Raw genomic sequence first — 16,326 nt, 5'->3', positions numbered from 1 at the left:
ACCTGTCTATATTTAAATAAGTTTCATTTTTGTTAGTTCACTTATTCATTTTTAGTCATTCATAGTTCTCTTTATTTACTTTACTTTCATTTTTATTAGTACACCGATTCAGGCATTGTTTTTATTCACAGCGAGTTTAATTTTTTTCATGTATGCCTTTGTAAATTAGATATTTTAATCACATTTTTTTTCATAAATTTATTCTTTTGCATCACAGGTTTCCCTTTATTAGATATCCAATGAAAAGATTGTGCTTCACCATCCAATTACACTTTTTCGTTATCTGGTAAAGTTTTAATATCAGTCTTGAAAAAAAAAATCTTAAATGACTAGTTAGCGAAAATGCAAAACTACAGCTTGATCAAACGAGTAATGATTCTTGCTCTAAATCTCCTTGTTAGATTCATGAATTTCCCTTTCCTCCCCAATGCGGCCGCCTATTAAAAACACTAACACACGAACTCTACCTCATCTTCCTTCACACCACGCACTAACGCACATAAACTCTTCCTCCGGTTTTGATAACTCGCCTCTTTTGTCCCCTTCAGTTTATTCTCGCGCTTTGTGGGGAAGACATCTGGCCAAGGCTGCTTTCAAGGCTTTGCTAATAAGTCTCATGTTTAAATTTCGTTCCTCCAACCCCTGCATGTGTTTATTTTCTTCCTTTGTCGTCCCTCACTACGCCGTAACTTGAATATCTTTGACCATGAAAAATATGTGTTCCTGTGTGTGTATGGGTGTATGTGTCTGTGTACGTAGTTGGGGAATGGTGAATGTGTGAAGGAGGGGTTGTTGGGTGTGGCTTTGTAGTTGTGTAGTTGTGCGGTATTTGCAAGTGTGTTCGTGTGTGTGTATGGGTGTGGATATGTGTGTGTGGGGGGTGGTGCATGTGTGGGAAGGTGTGGGTATGAGTGTGAGGTATGTAGGGTTGCATAAGATTTCCCTTTTGAAATAGACATAATTGAGATAATTATGTTTAATAAAGAGACAAACAAAAATGGAAAAACCTGTTATCTATTACCATTTCATTAATAATTTACCGCTTGAAATTTCCGCTACTCAAAGATCTGAAAATTTATGAAAAATGATGATTGAAAGCTAACAATGTAATTTCCATTTGAAGATAGATATAAACGCAAATACCAAATGAAAAATGGGCCGTGAAAACTTAATCCTGTCCATGTGTGATCTATATTTTTCTTTTCTCTTCATCAAACGCAGCATAAGAGAAACGATGAGCGTAATCTTAAACACTCCTACGCCAAAGCACACATATTTGACAAGGCTTTCATAGGCGTTTTGGGCATTTCCAGGGGTAGTGGCGGTAGTGTGACCCTTCTTATGTACAGTCGGCTATAGAGAGTAGTGACACACTGTTCAATGTTTCGTTCAGAAAGCGACATCTGGCAACCCCTCCACGCTACATGAAAATTATTATATCCTATCGAAATCGTACTGTTCTAGTGATCGGTGGTCACAGGTGCACTCTACATAATTTTAAGATAGATATTTATCAAAAGTGCCCGTCGCTAACGCTTAATAAATATTTTTTCTTTAGGCTCTGTCGCTACATTTTGACACGAGCTTTTAGTTTCGTTCAAAATGAGTCAAGAGCAATTCTAAGTTGTTTATCAAACTATGATACATTTAAAAATATACTGCACTTATTAGGGCAGATTGTTATGCCCTTAAACCAAAAACAAAAAATTCCTGACAGCCGAGATCTTGTTCTTTATACAAAATTTTATACGTAATAATAGGCTATAAACGTTCACATGATGGCGCCGTCGACCGCGGGCCTTGGCTGGAGCAGCGGTATTCTATTAAAGCCCTTATGTCCGCAGGCACTGCAGTTGAGCTGTCACGTCAGTGGCTGTGGAAACGTATAATTTTTAATACCTAAAAAAATAGGAGAGAGAGAGGGCGAGAGGCTGGGTGGGGACGGGACACATGTCCCTCAGCGACAAGGGGTCAGCTAGTCAGCGACACACACACACACACACACACACACACACACACACACACACACACACACACACGTATTTATACTTAGATATTACGTAATCTTCACGGATAAATAATTTTAGATTTTTGATGATCTGAATTGTCTTTGAGGCTTTATAGTGACGGGAATCAAGGCTGCGAGTTAAACAGACCCTCAAGCCTACTTGCTGTTTGATGGTAAGGAGCATTAGTCACTGCCTGCCTCTGTGAAGGACAGCATTGCACACGGGATTTTCAAAGTTTAATAAGAAAAAGTGTTTCAGACTGTTCGTGATGTTTTACCTCGTCATCATCATCATCATGTAGAAGACATTCATTATCGCATTTCTAAATTGAATTCATGTAATCTGGTATATTTCTAACTACATTATATTATAATATAATATAATATTATACAATATTATAATTTCACGGTCACACACACACGGTACACACTGAAACGCGTTATTAACATCGCCAGTGAATGCGTCACCGTGGTATAGTTGCCAGATACCGCCACCAGGCTAAACATTCTGAAAACCGTGACACTACTCTCTATCGTCGACTGTACCATGAACCTGAGAAAAGCTTTATGAAAACCTGATTAATCTCCTTTTTGGTCTTTGGAAATAGTTGATGTGAGAGGTGGAATCGTCTGTCAATACTCCCTTTAATTATCACACAATAATACACAGTTAAACCTTTACCTGCCGTAGTGGAACACCTGTTTGACCCACCTGCCGGGCAAGGGACCCCCAGCTGCAGCAAACTGGCCCCCCCTCAGTGTTTGTGACCTCCATCTGGAAGAGAGAGAGAGAGAGAGAGAGAGAGAGAGAGAGAGAGAGAGAGAGAGAGAGAGAGAGAGAGAGATTAGATTGACATTTATTTTTGTTTCCTTGTTTAACTTTTGAAATTCAGCAGAGACCTCATCATCTTATTTTCAGTATACATTTTCACTTCCTTGATCATATTGCCAAGGTTCATTTTACGCGTTTTCACTCTCCACCTTAACATAACCAAGATCTAATTTAGACCTTGAACATAACCATGACTCTACGTTAGCGGGAAGGTCTCATTAAATATGCCTGAGTGCTTTTCATTGGCACGCTTCTTACTGAATACCAGAGAAGTGGAGAGTTGACGTACAGACAAGGTGCACACTGTCTTTATTACCTCACTTCACCGCAGCAGGCAAACTTGATGTACTCTCTTCTCAACACATAGAAATATAAAACAGTCGAAGTCACATTTTCAGGGCACCAGATAGAAGTAAAAACACATAGTACATACCACACCTTATATAGAAAAAAGTCACTTCCCAGCATACACTGTAGGGAAAAAAACTCGTGTGTGCACCGAGAGGGGGACGAGAAATACACACAAAAAAAAATCTTGACACAACACAAACTTTCCTACAATTTCCTGCCCCCAAAAGTCCAAAATGACCCCTTCTCTTGCTTGCATTGGTGTGTGTTGGTCATTTACCCTGCGGTGTGTACGTGGGTGGGGGGGACGAGTCTATAGGGGGTTGAAGGGATGGGGGATGTCCTGAGGTTCGGTGATGTTCTCCCCTCTCGCTGCTAACACTCACAGCTCACTCTCACAGCCGCGATCCCTCACTAACCAATCGTTGCGACAGGGAGGGAGCCTGTCCGCTGCTCGCCTGACTTTATCTCATCTCTATCCCGGACGACGAGACTAAATGACCCAGACGATGCGTGCGTGTGTGTGTGCGTGCGTGCGTGCGTGTGTGTGTTCATTTGTTCGTTAACCACTGTCACGGGCCTGGGTAGATTATCCGTATTTTTTTTTTTACAGCACAGAGAGCAACTTAAGGGCAACAAAAAAAGTTAAAAAAAAGCCCGCTACCTTTTGCTCTCATATAGAGAGGTCAATTTCCGATGGCGAGGTGTCTTGATACACTCTTCTTGAAGGAGGTTAAGTCATAGGCAGGAGGAAATACAGACGAAGGAAGACTGTTCCAGAGTTTAACAGTGTAGGAGATGAAAGAATGGAGACGCTGGTTAACTCTTGCATAAATGGTTTGGACAGTATAAGGATGATTGAGGTATTGGATGACTTTTCATCATTAAAGACAGTATGTTGGTGCCTGTTTGTTAGATAATATTTAAACCATGAAGGTATTGGGCCACGGATACCATAATAATGCATTTTATTTAGAAGAATTTTATGGTTAACTTTTGTCGAATGGTTTAACAAAATCATTAAAGATGGATAGGACAAAGTTTATCATCAATAGCGGTAAAAAAAACAGCAGCAGAGATGTTCAAGGCTTGAAAAGTGTTACGTCTGAAACCATATAAGCAGGGTTAAGAATATTCATATTTTCTAGGTATTGCATTAAATGTGATTTCATTAATGATTCAAATATCTTAGAGAATGTTGAAAGTTGTGATATTGGTCTATAGTTTTTGGAATCATTATTAGGTCCAGATCTGTGAATAGGGGTAATTTTAGCAAAAGTTCCCGTTGCAACAGACTGATTAAAAAGAATAGTCAGAGGGAGAGATAATAGATCTGAATTTCTTTTGACGACAGAAACTGCTACATCATGTATGCCAACGTTCTTATTACTTAATGACTTAATTATTGCTTTTATTTCATGGGTGGAGAGAATAGGTATTACCATTGAGTTCGGGTAATTACCTTTTAAATAGTCTTTTGGGTTTCTATTGGACCAAGGAAGTTTGTTGTTAAGTTCTGGTGCGATGCTGGAGAAATAGTTACTGAAAGCTTCCGAAATATCTGCTGGGTTATTTATTATGGAATTACTGTAGTGCAGAGTCTTAATGATGTTTTTATTGGAGGAATTACCCTTCATCTCATTAATCGTTTGCCAAATTTTCTTAGTATTGTTTCGAAAGTTAGAGAATATTTGACGAAAATTATTAGATTTAGTAGATCGAATAACTTGCGTCGAGCTGTTTCTGTAATGTTTGTAGACAGTATGTGAGATTGTTCCTAATTTGTACATCTTAGATTACTTTTATGTTTGATTGAATTAGGTATTTCATTTGTGAGCCATGTGTTTTGAGGTCTCTTAGCAGTTACATATTTTGTTTTGATTGGAAAACATTTGTTATAGAGAGCATAAATAATTTTAAAGAAAAGGTTAGTGAGTGTTTTGTCTGGCTCCGTGCTGAGTCCTGAGTCAGCATGGCTGCTGCCATCAGAGCCAGGGGTGTGAAGGATTTGTGTTACGTTTGTGAGGATTTCACAGGCAGGTCACCCTGCCCGGTCAAACTCTTTCGCCTCTGCCTGTCAGCATCTACCTTTCCTTCTTGCTGGAAGTATGCCTTCATACAGCCTGTGCCTAAGAAGGGTGACCGCTCCAATCCCTCAAACTACCGCCCTATAGCTTTACTTTCTTGCCTATCTAAAGCTTTTGAATCAGTCCTTAACCGGAAGATTCAAAAGCACCTTTCCACTTCTGACCTTCTATCTGATCGCCAGTATGGGTTCCGCAAGGGGCGTTCTACTGGTGATCTCCTAGCCTTCTTAACTGACTCTTGGTCATCCTCTCTTAGCCGTTTCGGTGAAACTTTTGCTATTGCGCTGGACATATCAAAAGCTTTTGATAGGGTCTGGCACAAATCTTTGCTTTCTAAACTACCCTCCTACGGTTTCTATCCTTCTCTCTGTACCTTTATCTCCAGTTTCCTTTCTGACTGTTATATTTCTGCCGTGGTAGACGGTCACTGTTCTTCCCCTAAATCTATTAACAGTGGTGTCCCACAGGGTTCTGTCCTATCTCCCACTCTTTTTCTGTTGTTCATTGATGATCTTTCCAAAACCAACTGTCCTATCCATTCCTACGCCGATGATTCCACTCTGCATTACTCAACTTCTTTTAATAGAAGACCCACCCTTCAGGAACTTAACGACTCAAGGCTGGAGGCTGCAGAACGCTTAGCCTCAGACCTTACTATTATTTCCGATTGGGGCAAGAAGAACCTGGTGTCCTTCAACGCCTCAAAAACACAGTTTCTCCACCTATCCACTCGACACAATCTTCCAAACAACTATCCCCTATTCTTTGACAACACCCAGCTATCACCTTCCTCAACACTAAACATCCTCGGTCTATCCTTAACTCAAAATCTCAACTGGAAACTTCATATCTCATCTCTTACTAAATCAGCTTCCTCGAGGCTGAGTGTGAAAGAAGGTCTTGGGGAGGTTGCTGAGGTGTTGCAGAGCGCTGATTATGCAGAGTCAGCGGTTGCAAGCTGGGCTGATGTCACCAAACGCAGGAGGAAAGTTAAGAAGAATCTACTTGTTGTTAAGGCCTCTGAGCAAGATAAAAATGCTACTGAGTTAAAAAGTGAAGTCTCCCAGGCATTACAAGGCATTCAGACTACTGATTCAAGATTCACTAATGGAGGTAATATTATAATGACCTTTGATGATGAGAACATGAGCAATGAGGCAGCCCAAAAATTAGTTCCAAGAGTGTTGGTAAGATGAAACCAAAGATCATGATATGCAATGTGCATAAAGAGGAGACCGAGGAAAAAATAAGAGAGACCATCTTAGACCGCAATGAGTTCTTACGCACAATTGAGGGTGATGAGAATAAGATTGAGTTGATTTTTAGTAAGCCTGCAACTGGCGGCACGATGCACTACATTTTGAGGTGGTGGAAATAGTAGTAGTACGTAGTAGTAGTAGTAGTAGTAGTAGTAATAGTGGTGGAAGTAGTAGTAGTAGTAGTAGTAGTAGTAGTAGTAGTAGTGTAGTGGTACTGGTAACGGTAGTAGTAGTAGTAATAGTAGTGGTATTGGTAATGGTAGTAGTAGTAGTAGTAGTAGTAGTGGTAGAAGAAAATTGGAGAAAATGTAGAAGCAATAGAAGCTGAGGTAGTAATAATAACGCTTCAGTATTAGCATTTGTAGTAATATTACTAGTTGTAGTAGTGTAGTAATAATGGTAATAATGATAATAAAAATAAGAATGAAATAGAATAGAAAATAGAGGGAAAAGTAGCAATTGTGTAAGTAGAATAGATGATGCAATAAAAGTAGACATAGTAAAAGCAGTAACAGTCGTAGTAATAGTAGCAGTAATCTTAAGAAGCAGTAGTGGTAACAGTTATGATGGAGGTAGTAGTGATTGCATAGCACTTCCACGTGAAACCGGCCGACGGGGCAGCGGCGGGCGCGGGGCCAGCCAAGCCCCGCACCCAGCCACACCCCTCAACACCCTCCGTCCCCCCCCCCACACACACACGTCAGCCCCCACCACCCTCAAATGAATCCAATCAAACAACTGGACAATCCAACAAGGTCACATAGTGCTAAGCCCATCCCGCCTCCAGGACAATGACAAAGACCCCGCACAAACACCACGACACCTGACAGTTAGAATACAACGCTGCCAAGTGTCGCGGCACCCACACAAAATCCCCGTCACCATCCCAATAACGAAACAATCCCAACACCACACGACCCCAATCCATCCAACCATCTAATCAAACCCACCTAAAGGCAGCAAACGGCCCACACATGAGAGAAAGCGAGAGGCGCCGAGAGGGTGCGGCAAGGTGCGTGGCCTAGCCCTAAGTAAATATAGTCTACGGACAAGTAAAATCATCCCCCCGCCCCCCCCTCGCGCAGGCAAGGTACCAAACTCCGCCCATACCCGTGACGTCAAAGAGTGGCATAGGTCTGGGTCTTGGATGTGGGTGAGCTTCTGCATTCAACGGAGTTCCCTGTTGTCTTGATTTATATATGGGTCGAGCAGGTTCTTCTTTCTTTTCTTTTTCTACAGACTTGCAGCCACACACAACTCAACAATTGGGCATATTTTTTCAATTATCTGTTCAAAATCGAAAATAGCGAAGATCCCCATGCATCTTAGTTTGATCTAAATTTTTCCCTCTTTCGTGTAACACTGTTGGAACTAATCTCGGTTGACCCTTCTGATACTCCAGATAGTTTTGAAAAGGGAAAGGCGTTTGGGGGTCAGGCTCTCGTTGACGTGTAAGTTTGGTTTAAGGGTAATGCAAGCACTTAAAATTATTGTTTTCTCTCACGACTATGCAGTTTTACTATTCGGTCAATTTACAGTTTCACCCAACCAACGATTTTGTCATGTGGTTCATGTTTTTCTGGTGATAAATGTAGTGAATTGCATGATTTTGTACCTAATTTCCGTCGCAAATGTCTACTTTTCGAGTTATGCCTATTTTCAAGTTATGCCTATCCCCTGCCCTCAACGATTTTGGGGGACATGTGGGAACACGGGGTGTTTGGGTGGGGGAGCATGAAATCGAGTAATATGCATTTCAAATGATGTTGAGAAATCAACAGAATCATAATTATTAAAACACCAGTGAAAAGGCAAACATTACGGTTTGGGCAGCGGCGGCGAAAGCGGCCATTAGAGTTCGTTCACCCTACATGCAGAGCAGAGCAGAGCAAAGCGGTTAGTAGCGGCATTCATTTTTAGATAGTTTTGAATGTACAGACGCTCAGTTGTTTACACCGCAAGCGGAGTGGTGCAGCGCGGAGCGGAGCGGCAAGCTCGGGATATTTAGTCGTATATTTTGCTGCTCGCAGCTAGCGGCCCTCCACGGCTCCACCCTTCAATCAACATGGCCAAAAAGCTATCTATATAGGTGAGTTTTTATTGCTGAAGCCAAAATTACAAAAACTGACCAGAGTGTGCTTAGTTGAGGTACAATTTAACGATATATAATAGCCATATGTTGAGAAAAGCCAATTTGGTGATATTCTGATCCTATACCCAGTCATCAGTGACCCACACAGCCATGGGACTTGGCTTTAACAACGAAATTTCAAGTTCCTTTGTAAATCGTTACATTTTTCATCATTCTTCCAGATAAACACCGAGGAGTTTATCGGGCTGTTGCCTGCGAATGATTCTTGTGCAAGTCGCCCTGCTCGGCTTATATGTGAACGATTCCCTACGGGTGAGCAAGATTGCCAATGATTCGCTACATAGCAAAAATAGCTGCGGTCACAGGAAGGTGAGCAGTATTGCCAACGAAGCGCTACATAGCACAAGGGTGACTTTTTTTTCTGGGAAAATCGTTATTGAAATAGCCTGGCTGAAGATTTATAACTTTCATAGATGGAATAGTAACTTAGAGATTTCTATTAATTATTTTCAACAACCTAAAATATGCATTTGCGACGATTGATGACGGAAAAGGCATAACATAAAAAGTAGAGATTTTCGACGGAAATGAGGTAGAACATCATTCAATTCACTACATGTATCACCTGAAAAAGATCAAGAACATGAGAAAATCGTTGCTTTCGCCAAGTTCAGGAAATGAAAACCACAACAACGGCATTACCTTCCTGGCCAGATGATGGTTTTGGTGGCGCTACTGCTGCTGCTGCCCCTCCTCCCCATAAATACAGGGAAGTTTACAGTCTGGGCACCGTACTTCTAAAGGAAGGACACCATGACTTCTTAAAAGATGTTTAGTGCAGGTTTGTCGTCCAGATAAAATTGTTTAATAAACTCCCAGTAGTTGTCCGTACAACCAGCACACACCGTGGCCATCTTTAAACTGACTGGCAAACACTAAATCTTGTTCCTCGAATGGACCGCAGTTTCGTAACACCAAACACGGTATTTCTTTACAACTACTGCTTCACCCCCACCGCCGCCCCCTCCACTCCATCCCGCGCTGGGTATTCCAATGGCCCACATAGACTAGGCCACTTTTCCCCAAAGCAGAACCCTGTAGGCATTTTTGGGGAAAAGCAAACAAACAACGGTTTTACCATAATATGGGTATGCTGAATCCGAATATGGTGTTTGCCAAGCTGGCAAATGCCTCCTTCATGCTCAAAATTGCAAAATTTAAAATGGCCGACGTCAAAATGTTGTGCCGCAAATATCTCGGGTTCTAAGCAACATAGGAATATGATCTTGGTGTCTATACCCATGTTTTGATGGTCAAGGAATCCGATGAACACATCATTGGGTTCGTCAAACTTTTCTGTACTGCTAGAATTCATATTTCTACTACGGTTGTCAAAAAAATCCAAAATGGCCACCATCAAAGTATTGTACTGCCGATATCTTTGGTTCTAAGCTGATGGAACTGAAATGGACGGTCCCAGAATACAAAGACATCCTGATACCGCGACTGGGTGGACTCCATACAACAATGAACTTTTTGAAGGTCTTAGGTCAGCACATGGAGGATACTGGTTTGTTTGAAGTCTTCACAGAAAGTGGGATCTTGGGTCCAAATACTACGGAACATGCCATGTCAGGAAAAGATTATTCGAAAGGAGTACGTGCTCATAAACTCTGCTTCCAAGCATTATGGCGAGTACTGTTGCCAAAGCTCAACGCATATTTGGAATTGCATGACAATGATCTGAAGAAATACCTACTTGAAATATCGCAATCACCAGACAAAGATGAAATGGACGAATTGGTATCAATCCTGTGTAGTACCAGGTTCCAGTCCTTGATGACAGCTTTTGTGGACAGCAACGATGATCCGAATTTCCAATTCTGGTGGCAATACATGGAAATGGTCGGAATTCTTCTTCTCTTTGTTAGAGCTCAGAGGGATGGTCTCTGGGAACTCCACGTCTATTCATTCAGAAGGATGCTCCCATACTTCTATCGTTATGATCACACAAATTATGCTCGATGGGGCAGCATCTACCTTGCTCAAATGAATCAACTCCCACCAGAGGTTGAAACGGAATTCCAACAAGGGAACTTTGTTGTCAAAAGATCCAATCACAGATTCTGCCAAGTGGATCCCGACCACAGCCAGGAATGGTTGAACAGCACTGGAAAGAAAGGAGGTGGCATCGTCGGTATTACGAAGACAACATCAGCGTTGTGTCGCTGGGCACTCTCCTACAACCTACGAGCTCAGATTGCTTCACGAACCTATGACATGTATGGACTTGGCTTCGATGATCAAGTTACTCGTAATGAGTCCACAATGGCACGAAGACGACGAAACACATCAGATGAAGACAAAATCTTGGATGTTCTTCTAAAGTTCAAAGTGTTCAGCGACACCACCTCCGTTGGCCTTTTGCGTAACATTGCAACGAAAGACTTGGCAACTGATGAGATACAAAACAGTCTCCTTCATGCCGAAAGGCTTTGACAAGAGCAACTGAACCACTTCGTAGAGAACAGGTTGATGAATCACCCAGACGCTCCAACAGAAATGAAATTCCATGACCCATTGGCAAAAATGAAAGCCCCAACCTTTGCATCACTCTATATCGCACACAAGGATGTTAAAGCTAAGGAGAAGACAATAAAAGCCGACAGAAGCATCCTGCAGCGTCTCATAACAGCATATGAATCTGGCAGACGAGTGAACCTGCACCAGGTTCTGCAACACGAATTGATGCCCGTGCCAATATCTCTGGCTGAAACTAACCACTCTCTGCGTAGTGGCGACAAATCTGTACTGGCCGATGTCCTGACGTCTGGTATCATATGTCCAGCAGAGATAGCCGTTGAGGGTAATTCCAGTTTGATCATTGATGGACAGGCACTAGTTGTTGCACTCGGAAAACCCCAGGGAGCTGTAACCTTCGGAGATCTGGCGGACACCTTCGTGAAATCGGTACTGCAATCAGCTGCACACTTCCAGCGGGTCGATGTAACATTTGACCGATACGACAGCACATCGATCAAGGATCAAAAGCGCCAAAAGCGTTCAAAGGAAACTCGACCTATTCGACGAGTGATTGAGGACAGATCCGTACCCCTACCAGCCAACTGGTCAAATTTTCTGGCGCTTCCTGAAAATAAGAGCGACCTGGCAAACTTCTTATCACACGAACTGGCAAGGAGTGCTCCACACAACAAAATTGTTATTGTGGCTGGTGGATTACACAAATACGACGAGGTATTGTCATCTCGGCCATCGATTGATGTTACACCACTACAAGCACACCATGAAGAGGCAGACACCCGGATCGTCCTGCACTGTGTCAACAATGATGCTGAAACAATCGTTGTTTCTGCTCGGGACACAGATATTCTTGTACTCCTCATTGCACATTACCACCAAATGTCTTGCACACAACTCTGGATGAAAGCTGGAACCGCCAAAAAACGCAAATACATACCTGTCCATACCATCTGCGAGAACTTACCTTTCGGTGAGGATGGTCTTGAATCAATGGTTGCCTTTCATTCATTGACTGGCTGTGACAGTGTTTCATACATTGCTGGGCATAGCAAGAAGACTTCGTGGAAAGTATTCCTAACGGACCACCACCTTCTTCTCGATCTTGGTCGGGATCCTCTTACTGACAGCACCATCCGAAAAACGGAGAAGTTCATGTGCAAAATATATGGTCAGCCAGATCTGGATACCTGTGATGAAGTACGTGCCAAGCTATTCTGCAAGTGCAAGACGCCGGAGACACTGCCACCAACTTCTGATTCTCTCAAGTTCCATATAAAGAGAGCACATTATCAGGCTTTGGTATGGCGTCGAGCAAGCAGCAAAGATCCTGAGCTACCGTCACCGGATGGTCGTGGATGGTCACTTCAAGGTGGAAAGCTCGTACCACAGCTTACATCTCTCCCGTCCGTCCCAGATAGTTGTGCTGAACTGGTGTCGTGGGTTGTGTGAAAAACTGTGGAACTCAACGATGCAGTTGCAGAAAAAGTAACTTGCTGTGCACTGGTGCTTGCAAATGCAGTAACAGTGATTTGTGTAGAAACCATTAATGATTTGACCAGTCCATTTTTAAGTTTTTTGGTTTTGATGTAAAAGAATCGATCGAACAATAAAACATTATGTCATAGGTGATTATTTTATCTATAATACAATTTCATATAAGTACAGTTCGTCATAAGACCACAAGCATTTCCAAGATACGTCTATAATAAATTCCAGCAAAATGACAAGTGTGGTGAACCCAATGATGTGTTCATCGGATTCCTCGACCATCAAAACATGGGTATAGACACCAAAATCATGTTCCTATTTAGCTTAGAACCAGATATATGCAGCACAACATTTTGGAGGCGGCCATTTTGGATTTTTTGACAACCGCAGTAAGATAAACGTATTCTAGCAGAACAGAAAAGTCTGACGAACCTAATTGTGTGTTCATCGCATTCCTCGACCATCAAAACATGGGTATAGACACCAAGATCATGTTCCTATGTAGCTTAGAACCCGAGATATTAGCGGCACAGCATTTATATGGCGGCCATTTTGAATTTCTCATTTTTGATCATGAAGGAGGCATTTGCCAGCTTGGCAAACACCATATTCGGATTCAGCATACCCATGTTATGGTAAAACCGGTGTTTGTTTGCTTTTCCCCAGAAATGCCTACAGGACTTTTGTAAGAAGTATATCTCAGGAATTGGCCTAGTCTAACACCGAATGTCGAATATATTTAAACTACCCCAACCCAACTTTACATAACCTAACCTCTAACTGAGCCCCCTCGACCCCCCCCCCCCCCACACACACACACATTATAACGATCTTGGGGGACCCGTGATAATTCGGGGGGTTCTGGTGGGGAGCATATTTAAATTATTCCAACCGAACTTTACGACCTAACTAACTGAGGGAGGCTTCGCACCCCTCGAACCCCCTCCTAACCTTTAGGCCCCTTTCACACGAGCGGTTTCTGCCGGTGCGGCAAGTGCCGGACGGTTTAGCTTTACATTGACTCCTATGGGTGCGTTCACACGAAGCCGGAGCGGCAGGACTGCCGCTCCGGCAGCCGCACCCTGCCGGACTGCCAGCAAGACCGCAGCGGCAGAAATGCCGCACAGCGGTTTCGGTGGTCATGTGTTGCTATGGGCGCGTTCACACATGCGGTGTTTGCCGCGTGCGGCAGTTGTCTGTCAACACTGGGAGGAAAGGCACGCGACCACCTTGCATCATTGGAAAAGCTGGTATGCACTATATTTTCCATCTTATGAACTTTCAATTAATGTATATTGAAAATGTAAGTGTCTTACATATTAATTCTGTATACCTCTGTACAACAAACATCTGCATATAAATTTCAGGGTTATGGCTAACTAAAAATTATCATGACACGGAGCTGCTGATCTCCGAGATTGAAAGTTTGTGGGATCCCTCAAAAGAGGATTACAAATATGACTGAAGGAGATACCGAAGCGGATGCAGCAGACACCGCACTTGACCGTAGATGTCCAGGTGCCATGCGGCTGCCGCTCGCCGGAGCGGCAGAAACCCCTCGTGTGAAAGGGACCTTACTGGACGGAATATATATTGCACCCGCTGGCCATTCTTCTGAACCCTTTTTACAGGAGCAGTGATTAGCGGTATTTTTTAAATTATTGTTTCCCTTTTTTTGCCTCTGAGCTGTTTCCTGTGCTGTTAAAAAAAGAAATGACAATGCTGCTCACCTCCCCGTGCCCGCAGGTATTTTTGCTAAATTATAGCGGATCGCGGATCGTTGGCAACGCTGCTCACTTCCCTGCAGGCGCTTGCGCAGCGGATCGTTGGTATCACTGCTCACCCGTAGCGGATCGTTGGCAACACTGCTTACCTCTTTCGCCGCTCCCACTAATACTAACGGTTTCAGGGGCCTTTTTCCCCTGTTTTTCGCAAATAAAACTTTAGCAAAGCGTTGGACAAGGATGTTATTTTGGCAGTGGATGTTTGAGACCCCGACTTAATGGGCAAAAATATATTTTGGTGTCACATGTGGATAATGAAGCACTTATAGGAGTAAATTTTGGGTAAACTTGGCTAAAAGCCCCGCCCAGCTCATCTCGTGACGTTGATGTGACGTTTAGCTCTGACGTATGAGTAATCATCCATCCAACCAGCAATTGTTTCTTACTGCTTCACACACACACACACACACACACACCGTATCAATATTTAATGGATCAATATTTTATGGATGTTCCTTATATGGACTATCAATTGGGGAGAAACAGTTTTACTCGAAGGAAATTACTTATCCTTTACATGGAAAATGTGACTATTGGTAGTACATGCTGCATGTATGTAAGCGAGCAGTAGTTTCTGGTTTCATCCCTTATTGGTTCACCAACCTCCCCCATACCCAACCTTTCCTTCCTCACGCAGTCATCCCCACCCAACTACCCAACAACACCTTTGTCGTTGGCGGGGCTAGCCTCGCCCACAGTGCCTTTAACTTTTGGCCAAGTTCACCCTAAATTTACTCCTATAAGTGCTTTATTATCCACATGTGACACCAAATCATGTTTTTGCCCATTAGGTCGGGGTCTCAAACATCCACTGCCAAAATAACATCCTTGTACGACGCTTTGTTAAAGTTTTATTTGCGAAAAACACACGGCCCCTGAAACCGTTAGTAGTATACCTTTTCACTGGTGTTCTAATGTGATTCTGTTGATTTCTCTACCTCTTTTTTTTTTTTTTTTTTTTTTTTACGTTGCTGCCTATTGCGCCGGTAGGCATCTTCCCGGTGGGGCCTGATGGTCGGCCCAAGGCTTCTTCCAGGTGGGGCCTGATGGTCGGCCCAGCCCGTTCTGGCGCAGGCGAGTGTTTATAGTGACGCCATCTTGCATTGGCTCACACTGCCCCCCGGAACTCGTTCTTGATTCGCTTGGACGGCTTCCTCTAGAGTCCGGGTTGATGGGTGGTCTTCAGGACAGCATGTGGGTAGTTTTAAGCCACTCGGCGGTGACTGAAAAATCCGAGGTGGTAGCGTGGGGATTCGAACCCGCGTCGTCCATCACGTGGTGCATGTGGGCCCAGTGCGCTACCAGTTCAGCCACCGCACATTACTCGATTTCCTGCTCCCGCACCCAAAAAGCACGTGTTCCCACAGCTCCAGCAAGATCGTTGAGGGCATGGGATAGGCATAACTTGAAAAGAGGCATAACTCGAAAAGTAGACATTTGCGACGGAAATGAGGTAGAAAATCATGCAATTCATTACATTTGTCACCACAAAAACATGAACCACGTGACAAAATCGTTGGTTGGGTGAAACTGTAAATTGTCTATACTTTCTAGCGTTATCACTTGACTGAAACAGAGATGCGGAGGAGGAAAAAAATAATATACTCGTGGATAAAAGGAGAGAGAGAGAGAGAGAGAGAGAGAGAGAGAGAGAGAGAGAGAGAGAGAGAGAGAGAGAGAGAGAGAGAGAGAGAGAGAAGGAGAGGCTGATGGAGGGAGGGGGTAAAGAGTGATAGAGGGAAGGAGGGATCATACAGGGAGGGGGGGAGAGATGGGTGGGTCTAGGGAGTGACGTAGTGATGACTGTGTCCGAATACTGTCTCTGGATATCGGGAATTTCTTTCAACTGTCAAGAGTATGTAGCTTACTCATACACTTCTGGTAATG

General features: G+C 43.1%; 1 protein-coding gene across 4 annotated transcripts in view; it reads right to left on the bottom strand.

Moving 5' to 3' along the window:
- The window catches only part of LOC127008969 (facilitated trehalose transporter Tret1-like), a 48,195-nt gene that overhangs the window by 5,430 nt on the left and 26,439 nt on the right, over window positions 1-16,326 (bottom strand). Inside the window, exon 2 of one of the 4 annotated variants that reach the window (XM_050881514.1) lies at window positions 2,691-2,783. The exons of 2 other annotated variants lie outside the window; for them this stretch is intronic. In XM_050881514.1, the coding sequence (XP_050737471.1) occupies window positions 2,691-2,783 (93 nt within the window). The remainder of the gene's footprint in view (window positions 1-2,690; window positions 2,784-16,326) is intronic. One more of the 4 variants, XM_050881515.1, reaches the window with a different exon arrangement.

This window comes from Eriocheir sinensis, chromosome 39, assembly GCF_024679095.1.
Source record: "Eriocheir sinensis breed Jianghai 21 chromosome 39, ASM2467909v1, whole genome shotgun sequence".
NCBI lineage: Eukaryota > Metazoa > Arthropoda > Malacostraca > Decapoda > Varunidae > Eriocheir > Eriocheir sinensis.
This window is presented reverse-complemented; position numbering and strand designations above follow the sequence as displayed.